Source organism: Rhipicephalus sanguineus, chromosome 3 (assembly GCF_013339695.2).
Source record: "Rhipicephalus sanguineus isolate Rsan-2018 chromosome 3, BIME_Rsan_1.4, whole genome shotgun sequence".
NCBI lineage: Eukaryota > Metazoa > Arthropoda > Arachnida > Ixodida > Ixodidae > Rhipicephalus > Rhipicephalus sanguineus.
Genome location: NC_051178.1, coordinates 148,886,321 through 148,900,788, shown reverse-complemented (window position 1 = coordinate 148,900,788; position 14,468 = coordinate 148,886,321). Strand labels below are relative to the sequence as shown.

Here is a 14,468-nt window from a genome sequence, read left to right as displayed (position 1 = left end):
AGATAACTGGGGTCGAGTGTCATTCTGTGCCCTGTATCCCACAGGAAAAAAAAATTCGGGGGGGGGGGGGCCGGGCCCAATGTGCCCCCCCTGGCTACGCCACTGGTCCTGTCCGGTCTTATTGTCCGGTCAATGGTGAATGCAATGAGTTCTATGGAAGTTCACCATGTGGAAGCTGTTGGGAATTACTTGCTAGCGCTCTCATTCATTTTAGCAGTGCAAATTAAAAACACATGTACACAATAGAAAACACGTAGACAACACTACGATAAAATCTTCAGCAAGTGCCCCTCCTATGGTGAAAGATAATCGGACAAGATTTGGAGGGGGGGGGGCCTTGCTTAGTCACGGGCCAAAATTCAAGATGGCGGCAGAAGAGCCTCTATGAAGAATGTGCAGCTGTGCTTCTAATGAAATGCTTTATTGAATATTCATGTATTTACTGTTTTTAGTGATCCGGAGGAAATCCGCGTGAAATTTCATGTGTTATGACAAGAAGGAAAGACGTTTTTCTAATGTTGCGATGATTTGTAACAACTCGGAATTCAACCCTGAAGCTCCACACTGTAAAAATACTTAGAAATCGTGCACATATCTAAAGGCTCTCAGAACTTGGGTTCCTACCACGGTTCAGTAGAGGAGAACAGCAGGAGGGGAGGGGGCGCACTTGCTCGGCCATTCCCACATATTTCAAATCTCCCGAAAAGGGAAATGGGGCGCTTGCTCGGGTAGGGGCGCTTGCTCGGGATTTTACGGTAGTGCTCATGCTGTCTACGTGCCACCTTTTGGGTATGTGTGTTTTTAATTTGCCCTACTGAAAAGAATGTCAGTTTCAGCAACCAACCAGCCTGCCTTCCCTCTTTGACTCTTTGGTAGTATGTCCAGTACTGGATGATTATTGTCATTAAAGCGAGATGTGTCGCTTTTCTTCAACTCTGCAACATGCAAAATCACTGCCCTGATTGGTTCATTCACCAACTGGCAAAGTGTGGAGGTTATTCCATCAGCCGTATTTGTGTATGTTAGGATTATTTTTCTCTGATTCTATCGATCGCTTGTCATCTGCCTTGCTCAGTGGCCAACTGCAGTGATAAGAGCAGTATGCTATCAGGCAATGGAAATTGAATAGAGTCATTGCATAGCAAGCTTAAATTGATAAAGTGCTGGCACTGCAGTGGCATTAATCTTCCAGTGGTGAGAGCTTTCTATATTCAATGCAAATACATAGTAGGTACACTTTGATCACTGGGACATGGCGACATATGGGTTCTGGCAACTAATCTTCTTAGTGAAATCTGCCCACGAAGCTTGGGCACTGCTGGAAAAAGATGCCAAACCAGGAGTGGAAAGTGCCGGGCCTGTCTCTGCGTGGACAACATGGTTTGAGTAGTGCGTTGGCACACTGAATTCTTTTCCGCAGTCTCAAAGTTTATTTGCTTTCGTTTAGACATGTTAAAGAAAATTGATGCTTTTGCTGGCTAGTACAGTTAATATGCACTGTGCAGTGTCGACTCGCACCAAGGATGTTTCATGTCTTATTTTTTTTTACCTTTCTACAGCTGGAACGAGTGGCTCAAGCTTCCTTTAAAGTTCAGTGACCTCCCACGTAATGCTGTGCTGGCCTTGACAGTGTGGGATGTGTATGGTCCTCGCAAAAGCATTCCTGTAGGGGGCACCACAGTCACGATATTTGGAAAGTATGGGTAAGTTGATGGTTTGATGCCGCGCTTCATGTGCAAAATTTTTTAGTTCAAACTGGGCAGTTAGGTTGATCATTAAGGGGTGCCCAGCTATGTTGACATCCTACCTGATAAAAATGCGAAAGCAAGGCCAGTCTCAATTCACACATCAAGCTTTTTTGACAACCCTGGCATTCAATTACCTCACACCTCGATATAACAAACGCGGATATAACGAATTATCGATTATAACGAAATAAATGAAGAATAGTCTTGTCATAGATACAGTGTTATGAATGCATGTTTATAACGAATTTTCGTATATAACGAAGTTATTTTCATGCCAGGTGTGACTTCGTTATAATGACGCTATAGTGTATTATACACTCTTGAGCACTCTGTAGTCACCAGGCCTGGATATCTATAATCTAGAGTGGCCATGTTATGCAGTACTCTCATTTTCACAGGGCACAATGTGGGCTGTAGTAAACAGTATTGGGATAATTTTGATTCACCTCAGGTTCTTTTTCAGTACACCCATCCAAGTTTAAGTGTATGAGGATGTTTGCATTCCACATCGTTTGAGGTGCACTGCCATTGTGGCTGGATATTGAACCGCCAAAGTGCTTTCTTTAGCCTCGGGACGCTGTAGTCACTGAGCCGCTGTTGCTGGGTGCAAAAATCATAAGATCATATGCATGACTCTCTAAGTAGCTTTCCTGTCAGTGCATTTAATGATGCAGCTTTGAATGGAGCACTGTTTGTAGAAATATGTACTTGATATTTTAATATTGTTATTTGATTTTTGTTTTCTGTATTTGCATCCACTGGTTTCTGTACACGCAGAAGGTGATGCTATCGAAAAGGTCTGATTCCTATATATGAACACATTCGCTGAAAATAAAGAAAGCATTGAACTGGCTATCTACTTGTACATTGTTTTCTTACCATACAACATCAAAGTCAAGTATAAAAAGTGGCATTTAAAAGCATTCCAGATCAAATTTTTAGCTGTCCTTTTAAACCCTTAGCTGTTTATTGTACTCAAATATGGAAGGTTACCTAGTGTGCTAATTCCACGAGACTTGGAACGTTAACATACACTAATGAGTCTGGATAAGCAAGGTGTGTCGAATGACTTAGAGATGGCCTGACATGGACAAGCTAAGCTTATACAAAAATTTCAAATGGGTAGTGGCTCTATTGCTGTCAGTTAATCGAGATGCAAAGACCTGGTAGCATGTATGGCTGTAAGTATAGCAAGCTGAATTTGTGACAGGGCAATGCGTCAAGGCATCCACGACTTGCGTCTCTGGCTTGGCTTTGAAGCAGATGGCAGCAGCAAGACACAAACTCCAGGCAAGGCTTTTGGTTCCAAAGAGCAGATGACAAGGCTGGTCAAGGTAAGAAAACAAACTACACAATAATACTGTGTGTCACCAGTTGCTTGACTGGTTGTAGATTTGTTCATGCCTTGTCATTCTTGCTGTAAGTCATCTTGAAAGTTTGGACAGAAAACGCTTTTCTGTATTTTTGGCAGGTGTAGGAACTTCCAGTGACCAGATTTTTTAGATGTACAAGGACATTATGGCAGCGTCCACTTTCCACATTGTCTTGTACACATAAAACGAAGGGTAAATGGCAATCCCTGTCACACTTAAACCTTCCTGTTTTGATATATTGTTAGGAATGCTGTTTGTGGTCAAGGTTTTTTCTGAATTCAAGCATTGCAGAGCAGACAGTTTATAAAGGATGAACGACCACTGCATGAATTGTGTTGTGAATAGACTACATTTATGTTTACGTTGCAATGGTCACTTCTGCTTTGGGTTCAGGTGATGCTCAGTCCTAATGTGCTTGTGAAAAAAAAAAAAGAAAAAATGAGAGAGACTGGTTGGCATATATACACCTTGCACACAGGCGTATCATCAAATCAAATCAAAATGAGTTTATTAAGACGTGTATACAAAAAATTCGTACATAATATTTGGACCAATAGCTGACGTGGCTAGTAGCTGGTCCAATAGAGAAAATACATAAAAGTTAGCAATGCACATGATTGGTCATGAAAATTATTGGTTTTATACATATGGAAGTCTCAGCGATGTACAATCTACGTATGGAAAGGTAATTACAATTCACTAGACAAGAAAAAGCGTTTACAAGAAAGGTTGAAGTTACGCATAGTTTTTATTTCTAGAGGCACAGTGTTCCAGGTTGCAGCTCCGAAGAATTCTAACAATCGTTCGCCATAAACGTTGTTACAGGGAGATTTAAATTTAACTCACTTGTTTGCCTGGTGTTTGCACATGGGAAGTTGAATATGGTGTTGGGTAGTGGAAAGTTCGTGTACAGTATTTTGTGAACTAGGCAAGTTACCTTATAATTTCTTAGCACCGTGAATGAGAGAATATGAAGATCATTGAATAGGATGCCACTGGGGTAATGAACGGGGGGAATGTTATTATTCTTAAAGCGCGTTTTTGTAACTGCAGTATAGGTCTTAAATAAGTTTTGTATGTTAGGGCCCCAAGCCTCACAGCAATAGCCGAGGTATGAAGAAAATGCTCCGCGCAATTGTAAATGGGTCCTATGATTCGCCCACTGAGCATATCTTCCTACAATATAATATTGTACCTGTAAACAAATTATTCGACTACAGATTTGCATGTTTTTATAAAACAATAACAAGAACAAATGATTCCTTTTTTTCTAAAATTGTTCCACTTACGTTTCGCCACTCATCATACTGTGCCAAAGTTCTTGAATACCTCATTATATGACTGCCTAAATACTATGTTTCTTTCTGCCATTCGCAAGAGCATTATTCGGCAATCTGTGCCACCGTAATGTCAAATGTTTTCATGTCTTCATACATTGTATCAATCTATGTTATTGTTTTACACTCACAGTACTGTTGCCAATTTTGACACATAGGTCTTTTTGTCAATATTATTTTTTTATTAGTTTTTTTTTGCACATGCACGGATACTTACACGAACTCTCTGTACAGCGGATGTTTCTGCTTTGTGCCTACTGCTGACATGCAAGGATGGCCAGGCTTGTCAAGCGGCGTAAACTTTGCTGCGTTTTTCTCGCCATCCCTAGTTTGTATGTACAAACTGAAATAAAAATTTGATTTGAGAATTTTTGAATGAAACAGAGAAAAGTATATGCAACGAAGTAGAGAACGAGGCAAATATTGGCGGTTTTTCCGGACCAGTTCATAACAGCTAAAAGCTAGTTTTCTACACACAGCATTGATCTGGTGTCTCCAGTGCAAGTGATGGTCAAAAAGAACTCCTAAGTGTTTGAATGTGTTGACCCTATTCAGAGTTTGGTTGGCCAGAGAACTATTAAGGCTGCTGTAGTTCACTATTTTCCGGCTTGAGTGAAATACGACCTATTGAGTTTCCTCAGTATTTATGGCTAGCCTGTTTTCTGTAAACCACTTATTTATTATTGCCATTTCTTTCGATATAACATCTCGCAGTGAAGGAAGTGAGTTACCTGAGTAAAGTAACGCTGTGTCATCAGCATACATTAAGACTTTTGTGAACTTAAGAGCTTGCGGTAGATTATTCACATATAAAAGAGAAGAGAATGGGACCCAAAACCGATCCCTGTGGTACTCTGCATGTGACATCAAACCTTGCAGTATGCTGCACTGTTTGACTTGCAACACTTGTTTTGGATTGGATACTAGATCCTGAATGTCCCGAGAAATTTTTTTATGCGTCTTTCAGCTGAGCAAGAAGCACCGGAATGGCCGCTTGCTCAAGGTTGACTGGCTGGACAGGCTCACCTTTCGTGAGATTGAAGTGGTGAACAGCAAGGAGAAGTCGAGTTCCAACCAAATGTTCCTTATGATTGAGTTCCCTAGAGTTGTGTTCCGCGACCAAGAGTACACCGTCATCTATTTCGAGAAGGTGAGTCACGTACCTATGCCTTATTCATTTCATTTCACCGCTCTGCATGTCAGCTTTCAGGAATTTATGGACTTTTGACATAGCACGAGGCTATTGTAGTCTTGACCTGATAAGTTTTCTGTTCTAACTTCTCATTGGCACAGTCAGAATTTTTAAGATAGTACGAGTAGACATGGTCAAACTGTGTATGTGAAGTAAAGTTGCAGAAAAAATGTGCTGTAAACGGTCCTCCAGAGAGCATTGTAAGGATGTGAGCCTATGCCTTGATTATTCATCACTTGTGTAGTGCCATGTGCATCATTACTGTTGCTATCAGTTGCTTGTTTTATGCTATCCTATGATTACCTGTACAGGCAATTTCAGTGCCTCAACAAATGTAAACTTCTGTAACAAGCTCACTAAATGCTAACTTCTGTAATCAACAAAAGATAGTAAGAGGCAAGGACTTTAACTGCCACTCTTTGCTCTCTTGTGTTTAGGATGGAGATGACCCATGCCAAGCCAGTCTACCAGCAGAGATCGTAACTGTGCCCGATCCAGATGTCTCTCTTGTAAGACATTTTTAGATTTTATTTTTCCATACTATGCTATATTAAAGTGCTGTCTTCAACTTCTTGCAGTGCAAGGCTTTAGTGCCTTGCAATTATGATGTTAATATCTGTTCTAGTACAGTAAAGTTTTTATGTTGTAATCACAAATTGTTGATAAGTATGTCTTTGAATACTGATTTGTTGTTTTGAGCAAATGAGAAATTATGAAGGTTGCTTCATAAAACTCAGTGTAAAGCAGAGTAATGCAGCTACAGTTTCATAGGAGCCACCCATGGAATCAAGACTCTGAGCAAGTGCCCCGGTACCACCCATTAGATTGTACGTAGTAGCATGTAGCACTGTATATTAGGACTATCAGCATGTCTAGCTCGTGTGCAAAGAGCAAGCAAGCCTCCGTACTAGTAACAGGGATTCGAAGTCAATATACTCTTGCTCTGCGCCTTTGCATGCATACCTCCTTCACTGCTATTCTTCGTCATCATATTTGTGCTTTAATTAGTCTGCATGTGAGCTGGCGTGAGCATTCCTGGATATCCTATAGCTGCAGCAGATGTTCATGAAGTAATCGTGTTCTATTGCTAAGTGTCAAGCTACAAGTTGCATTCATGTTTGTGACATCAACATTTATGCAAGGACTGAATGCAGAGGTGCTCACATATTTAAGCTTAGTGCAAGGTTGATGTAATCACATTCCCAAATACTGTAGATTGAGCCCTTTCATACAATGTCCCCTCATAGCTCACTGTGCAGCTGTGGAACATAAAAATTTGTCACTTATTCTTGAGGTAAAGCAGATCGTTGAAGTTTCACATGTTTGCAGCATTCTTCATTTTTTGTTTACACTATCTATTGTGGCTCAGCATGTGCAGTTTGTACAGTATTTTGCTTTGCTGGCCATACCATGAAGCAGATATCATCAGAGGAACAGTGACAATGGTGGGAACTCCTGAAGAACAGGAGGGTGGATTCTGCAAGGATATGCAAAAGCTTGGATGGAGATATTAAACCATCCAACCTGTGTGACCGCTTCTGTTTTGAAAGAGTGATTCAAGGGGGGGGAAAAAAAGCTATCCTGTGTCATGAGAATCTTGAAGTCTATAAAAGACATTTAAAAACGGCTTTCAGTTTAAAAAAAATATATTTCAGCCATTTGGTCCTTCTTTATCAGCAACATAGAAATATGGGATTTCTACTAAAAACAAGTGCATTGAGTGAGGAAGCTGAAAGCAGTTATCTTAAGCACACTATCCCAGTGAAAAAGCTACTTGATCAAGAGGCTTTTGAATGAACAGCTGTAAAAGTATGAAGGTCATGTTCCATTTAGGCAGTGAGACCTTGAGAAGAATACTGCGTACCTTCGAAAAGAAAACAGATCAGTTATCAGTTGATAAGGAAGCGATAAGAGCTATCACCACATGACAGGTATGTATGGTTAACAGTGCTTTTCTTTGTGCTATTACTGATAGTCATGCTATGCCTGTTATCTCGTGGTGCTCTGTGAACACAGAATTACGGGTATGCCTTGGTTGTAAGCAAGCCGACGCCACTTTTCCGAATATGGATAGCTGCTATGGTAGGCACAGATACGTTGCAGCAATCTATGTTTCTGTTCACTTTGGCGTCGTTGCTTGTGAGCACTTATGTCACATTCATGTACAGCTGCTCGCAGTGTTACTAGCTTGTTCTGTAATACATTGACGCTGGGACCTTTGTATATAGAGCACAGACTTAATTCACTGTTATCTGTGCGCAGTAAGTGCAGTGTCTAAAGTCTATTTGATTGAGGCATGTTCACTCAGCTGGTTGTAATGCTGTGGACTGTTTGCGCGAGTTTCTCTTGAACCTTTTCCCTGCTGTGTAAATAGTTTTGCTCATGGTACGGGTACCGATGTGATCTCGTTTAGTTTCAAGAAGTTTTCCGCCGCTGCTAGCAAAGAATGCAGTCTTTATGCTTAGCATATTTTAGTTACGAAGCAAATGGCTGCCTGTTATGTGTCATTCACAATCTGTTGTCTTTGCAGTGTTGTTTTACTTTGCCCTCTTATCATACACGTTGCAAGGTGCGATGTTTCTTTTAATGGACAACTGTCCATTTGCGCAATGTCTGACAGGAGAACCTGGTGGAAAGCAAGCATCACAAGTTGTCACGTAGTCTTCGTTCCGGCCTTACCGACAAGGACCTCAAGCCCAACGCTGCCACACGAGATCAGCTCAACGTGAGTTGGTGGAAGAAATGCTTACCACTGGTTGAGACAGAAATGTCAACAGTCATGTCCAATGTGCCTCTGCCCTAAAGATAATAGTATAGGTTAAATAGTTCAAATGAGCAACTTTAAAAATACAATATTTCAACATATTTTAAGCCACTTATGTCAGCAAAAATTTTCGGGTAACTTGGTTTAATATAGTATTGTAAACTTGGAAAACTGCACAGCCATCACTGTAAAAGTAAAAAAAAAAGTGTATATGTATGTTAGCTTCTAATCAGAGATGTATGTGCAAAAGAAAGAACATATATATACAACTGGAGCCAATGTTTTGTCAAGCAGACTTGTCAGAAAAGTCCACTTGTCGAAACGTTGGCTCCAGCCACGTTCTTGTTCGATGAATTCTCGTCACTTCAAGCCCCTCTTCCCCTGAACTTCTGTTTTGTTTGGAAATGTGTGACTCTATGTCACAACTACCTACAGATCAGCAACTCATCAATATAAAGTTTCGGGTTGCTGCTGTTTCATAGCACTAGACAAAACATTCGTAGGGGTTAACTTCAGTGTTAAATTAAAAAAACAAAATCCTTTGTGCCCTGTCGTGATGCAATGTTGATGCCTTTTGTTCTTTAACACCACTTGTATTTGGGACTGCAGTTCGTCTTGCTTCATCAGTAGAACATGGTGTAGTTTCAGAAGTTTATGTTGATTGCAGAAAAATGGGGACACCTTTGTTTCTTTGTCGTGTAGGTGATAGTGAACTACCCCTCAACCAAGACCCTGACTTCAGAGGAGCAGGACTTGGTGTGGAAGTTTCGCTTCTATTTACAAAGCCAGAAGAAGGTAAGTCTGGCTGCTACTACTAGGTGCTGATAACAGCATGTACTAGTGGAGACAGTTTGAAGATGTACTATAATGTATTATGTTGTAGGGAGGGCTTCATGTCTCGGTAGCCCACTTGCCAGAAAACGTTTTTATTGCAACTTGCAATACATTGGAATGACCACCAAGGCACTCATGCGGCGGTCTTGAAAGTTATCCAGAGAAATTATACTGGGAAACAACTTTTTGTGGCAATGGGGCGAAAGCTACGCGGGTGGAGCTAGCCGCTCTGTGTTACTGCGCCAAAGTAGTTCTCGATAAACTGGTTTCAGTATCAGCGTGACCGATATGCATTTGTTACAGTTCATTTTTTCACATGGGCTCCGTAGTTGAGTGCGTAGAACCACGATCACTGAGCATGCAGGTATATTGACAACCCTTTCTGGTGTACCGCTCAGAACCTCCGCCTTGAGCCGTGCAACAGTACGCTCGCTTACGCCGGTAAGCTGGCTAACCGAACGAAATGTCGAAGCGACGGAAAGTCCGGGTTGCATCAGTCTCACTTGGGCGTACACGTTGCAGACCACTTGCTTCGTTTGTTTTGACAGCTTTTGGTTCTCAAGCTTCTTGAAAATCCTATGCGGCGATTGAAGTGACGAGCTACCGGAGGAAAACGGGCCGTCGACGAGGAGGCTATTTCTTTTTTCTGAGGGGAACCTATGCGATGCCAGTGGAGAATGCTGCAACCAAAAAGACCTGACAATCTAAAAAATAATGCTGTTTAACATAATCTGGCTAATAATTTTGTGGCATTTTCAATTTTAGGCTAAGAAAGTAAGAACTGTACATTTTTGAAATGCTTAAGTTACACACAGCAAATTAGTTTTTTGTGGGACTACTTCACAGGAAAACTATCGAAACGGCATGGTTCGGCTCTGTAGCCTTGACTGCATTGCCACAGAAAGTTGTCCCCGAGTATAATCAGTGACATCAGAGATCCGGACACTTACACTTGCATCCTCACTTAGATACGACAATCCAAGCTCCAGTAAACCTCTTGTGACGCAAAAGTGTGGTACCGTTGAAGTGTAATAATGAAAAAACGAATACGAGAAGGTACACAGCAGAGCTTTCCCATGTCTGAAAAACTTGATCAAGTTCACAACTGTTTTACCATTCGGTATGGCTTACAAACATTCAAACAAACATTGAAGCAGCACCTAAGGTTAAAAATAATCAAGGCACATGGCTCTGCCACAAAGCCTTACTAATCTTCAACACGGAGCAGCAGTGAAAGGGGTCATGTCTGATTTTCACTGCTGTGTAGAAGCGGTATCGCAGATGGAGTGATAGTATAAAAAAATGGTTTCATGTTTAAAGACATGATATAGACAGAGATAAAGACAGGGATATATTGCTGCTAGCACACTCTAGCCATATGTTTTTTTACTTCACTTTTGTATGTTAAAGGATCCCAGGTGGTCAGTATTAACAGATTCTCCCGCTACAACATGCCTTGTAATTGCATAGATATTTTGGCACGTAAAACACTGGAATTCAGTTAACTTCTCTTGCCTTACTTTTGAGTGCCTTTAGGACAATTTAGTAGATGTTTCTGCACTATTCCAATTAAATTAAAATGAATAGACAGCTGTTTTAATTTGACAGCGTCTGTGTCATTGTCTACACCAGTTTGCTTTGCACTTTACCCTTGCAGGCCCTCGCGAAGTTCGTAAAGTGCGTCAACTGGCAGTCTGGCCCCGAGGCGAAGCAGGCTGTGGAGCTCATGCGGACATGGCAGCCCATGGATGTGGACGATGCGCTGGAGCTGCTTGGGCCTCAGTTTGTTCACCCTGCCGTGCGGCGCTACGCCGTGGCTCGGCTACGACAGGCACACTCCGACGACTTGCTACTGTACCTGCTGCAGCTCGTGCAGGCCTTGAAGTACGAGCGCACGACTAACGGCGACTCGCATCATCTGATGCGGCCTTCTGCAGCTGGCACCAGTGCTTTGTCAACGGTGATTGAGCCTGAGCCGGGGCCTGTACCCTGTGAGCGAGGAGACAGGTCAGTCTGCAGTCTGCGGTAGGTACCACTACGCTGAAGTTTGCTGCGTCAACGGCAGTGTCATGACATTGAAGGGACACTAAATAGAAAAGCAAGTCGAGGTGTATGAGTTAATTACCTTTCTACATTAAAAAAAAAAGAAAGGAGAAAGAAACCTTGTACCGAGAGATGAAACTTAATATGCCAGAAAGAAATGCGAAACTGGAAAATGGACACAACAATGAAGGTCTTGCACCAGTTCTCTGTGATGATGTAAATTTTTATGCTGTTTGATTGAGTCTAGGTAGCAATCTTTGATTAGTAAAGATGGCCTATATTTTATTTTAAAGGAGCCAAAGATTGAACCTAGCAAGTTTCACATACTTCTGCAGTACGACAGTGGACAACTATGAAGCAATACCTTGATATTTATTTCATGCTGATGTACTGCTGCTGAACTTCCACTGTCTTAATGAATTAGAATTTAGGCCTTCATATTGTGTTCTAGTGATTGACATAATTTGATGAAAATTTAGTTTCAAAGAAGACTTTATTGGTTTAAATCAATTTAGTGATAATCTTTTATGTACCTTTAATATAATTATGGGTTCGATGTAAGCTTGTCTGCTCAAGAATTGGTTGAAGTAAATCTTTGACTCATGGGGCTTCCTACTTGAGACTTGATCAGTAAACAAGAATCACTTCTGTCCCTTTATTATTGCAAAAGTGTGGACTACTAAGTATCATATAATGGCAAGCTTGTATATGCATGTGCAAACTTTAGCAAACTGCACATATTTGACTGCAAGAAGCTCCTACTTGTCATGTTTCTTCTAGTATGCCTTGGCATGTTCTTCAAGTCTACAAGCCATTACTAGATCCATAGTGGCAATAGGGAGGTGGTGGCTTGATCACCCATTTGCTAATTTGTTAATAGTGTGTGATAAAACTTGTGGCCATGTTTAAAAAGAAAACACAGGTAGTGCAATGCAAACAGCTAGTGTTTAGTTTAAAACAGCTTGATTGAGCAGCACACCCAAGAAAAGATGAGCCACAGGATTGTGATGAATGGTATCGCTGCCAAAGAGAGGTTCTTTATTTTTCGGCTACAAGCGACACATCATGTAATATTTCTCAAAAAGTTCACACTCTGTGCACACACTTTCCAAATCTCTTGTAAGCGCCTTTTGAGCTGAGAGGGTGACAAAATGCTTTTTGCTGTCAGGGGAAGTTTCACAGCACCATCGGAGCTGGGAGCTAGCCACTTGGACTCTTTCTCAGACAGCCTACGTAACCCGATGTCCTCCTCGGTTACTGGTGCCGACGATGCCTTTCTGCAGGAACCCTTCCAGCCGAGGAGCGAATCTGATGTGTGTATACTTCAAACAAAATCTTCACATACCTGTCCGATTTATCTAGTGTTTGTCATTCTGCTGTGATGGACTTTGTGCATAAATGAAGCATGCTTAGACTGTATGTACAATGTGTATGTTTACAGTTAGACTTTGGCTTGAATTACAGCAGAGCCAAGCTGACTCGTGTTTGATAAGACTGAAAGGAAATTATGGAAGGTCTTAAGTGCCGGAAGCTATGGGCATTGTACTGGGCTCTCATACAAGGTCTAATTGCGAGCACTATGATGAATGTATCAGTGAAGTTCTGCCACATTTTGTTGCTGGACCTGTTGAAATAAATACAGGGAAGGTTTTAATGAGTGCCCATTTATCTTCTTGCAGTGCGACCTTGCAACATTTCTCATCAACAAAGCTTGCACGAGTGATGCACTTGCCAACTACTTCTACTGGTATGTACCACTATAAAACAAGATTTTATTAGTGTTAACTGCTGCTATTAATCCGTACTTTACTGCACCTTAATTTTCACGTGTGCAGCTGCACACATTTCATTTCAGACCGACGTTCGGCAAAAGCCTCGCTATCAACCAGGTCCCTTTTTGAACACCACATGTACAGATGCCCTTATTTGTTATAAATACAATACTGTACGACGCTATACCTTACTGTGCAACTGCATACATCTACTGAACAGTGCATATGAAGGCTCCTTCAACAGGAGGTTTCGATGTGTTCGTTGTATACTAAGCGCCGTGAAGTTGGATGCTGCAGCTAATACAACAATTACTGCTGTCACCTTTGGCATCATCTGCATTTCTGATGACCAGCCAAGTACAAATTATCTGGCAAAGGCTAATTTCAGGATGGAAGTAACGAAAGTTTGCTACCATAAAGAAATATGGAGTGCCAGCAGGGACATTCACTCGATATCGAATTAGCAGGAAAACTGAATTAACCGGGGTCAAATTAACTAGAGTGTACTGTATTTCATATTTTTGCCTCTTCCAGCATTTTCATTAAAAACTGTAAATAATCATTTTCATTAGAGCTTTAGGAAGTGCTTTTTCAAACTTCCACACACAGATTTTCGAGACCTGTCTGAGCAATCATTTCTACTCTACAGCCATTCGAAATGCCATTGATTAGACTGCAATTTTATGTGTCACAGTATGTGGTACAACTTATGAGTCCTGAAATAAAGTATTAAAGCGTGCGTGCACCTAAAATGACTGCATTTTTGGTGGTAAGGAGCAATCGAAACATTATTGTACACATGAATGCTCAAACATTGGCAGCCGAGCAACTGTGAAGCAAATGTGAAGTGTTGGTGACTTGTTTCTTACGCTCAGGTACCTGTATGTGGAAACTGACGATCAGGACAGTGTGGTTAAGGACTCCAAGGTGAAGGAGATGTACACAAACGTCATGAAGAGGTTTATGCATCGCCTTCAAAAGGTTGGTCTTCTCTTTCGTGCAATGGTACAGGCACATAGTAGTACCTTTATTATATGGAAGCTGAAGCTAGCTGGTCGATAAATACGTGTACAGTAAACTCTAAGTAAACGGAAACCTCTTAAACGGAACTGCTTCTTAAATGGAACAACTGCCTCTAATATAATTGGTTTCGTACTTGGATTCTGCACCATTGTTCATCTCTCAGTAATTGGAAACTCCTGTTAAATGGAACACATTTTCCTGGTCCCTTCAGGTTCCGTTACTGTGTTGTTTAAATTTGTTCATTGCACTGCGTGCTCTGATAGCAGAATGCCCTGATCCTCGTAGTTGTGACATGAGTTTGTCAGCTTATTTTAGTATTGTACATTTGTACTCGTCATTTCTGTAATTTATTTTACTCTGTTCAAGGAATATTCAATTGGTT

General features: G+C 41.2%; 1 protein-coding gene across 1 annotated transcript in view; it reads left to right on the top strand.

Moving 5' to 3' along the window:
• Positions 1-14,468, top strand: part of LOC119387440 (phosphatidylinositol 3-kinase catalytic subunit type 3-like) — a 31,006-nt gene that overhangs the window by 2,711 nt on the left and 13,827 nt on the right. Inside the window, 10 exon segments of the mRNA XM_037654835.2 lie at positions 1,560-1,703; positions 2,959-3,082; positions 5,426-5,608; positions 6,088-6,159; positions 8,271-8,375; positions 9,117-9,209; positions 10,906-11,255; positions 12,460-12,604; positions 12,971-13,038; positions 13,939-14,044. Coding sequence (XP_037510763.1) covers positions 1,560-1,703; positions 2,959-3,082; positions 5,426-5,608; positions 6,088-6,159; positions 8,271-8,375; positions 9,117-9,209; positions 10,906-11,255; positions 12,460-12,604; positions 12,971-13,038; positions 13,939-14,044 — 1,390 coding nt within the window.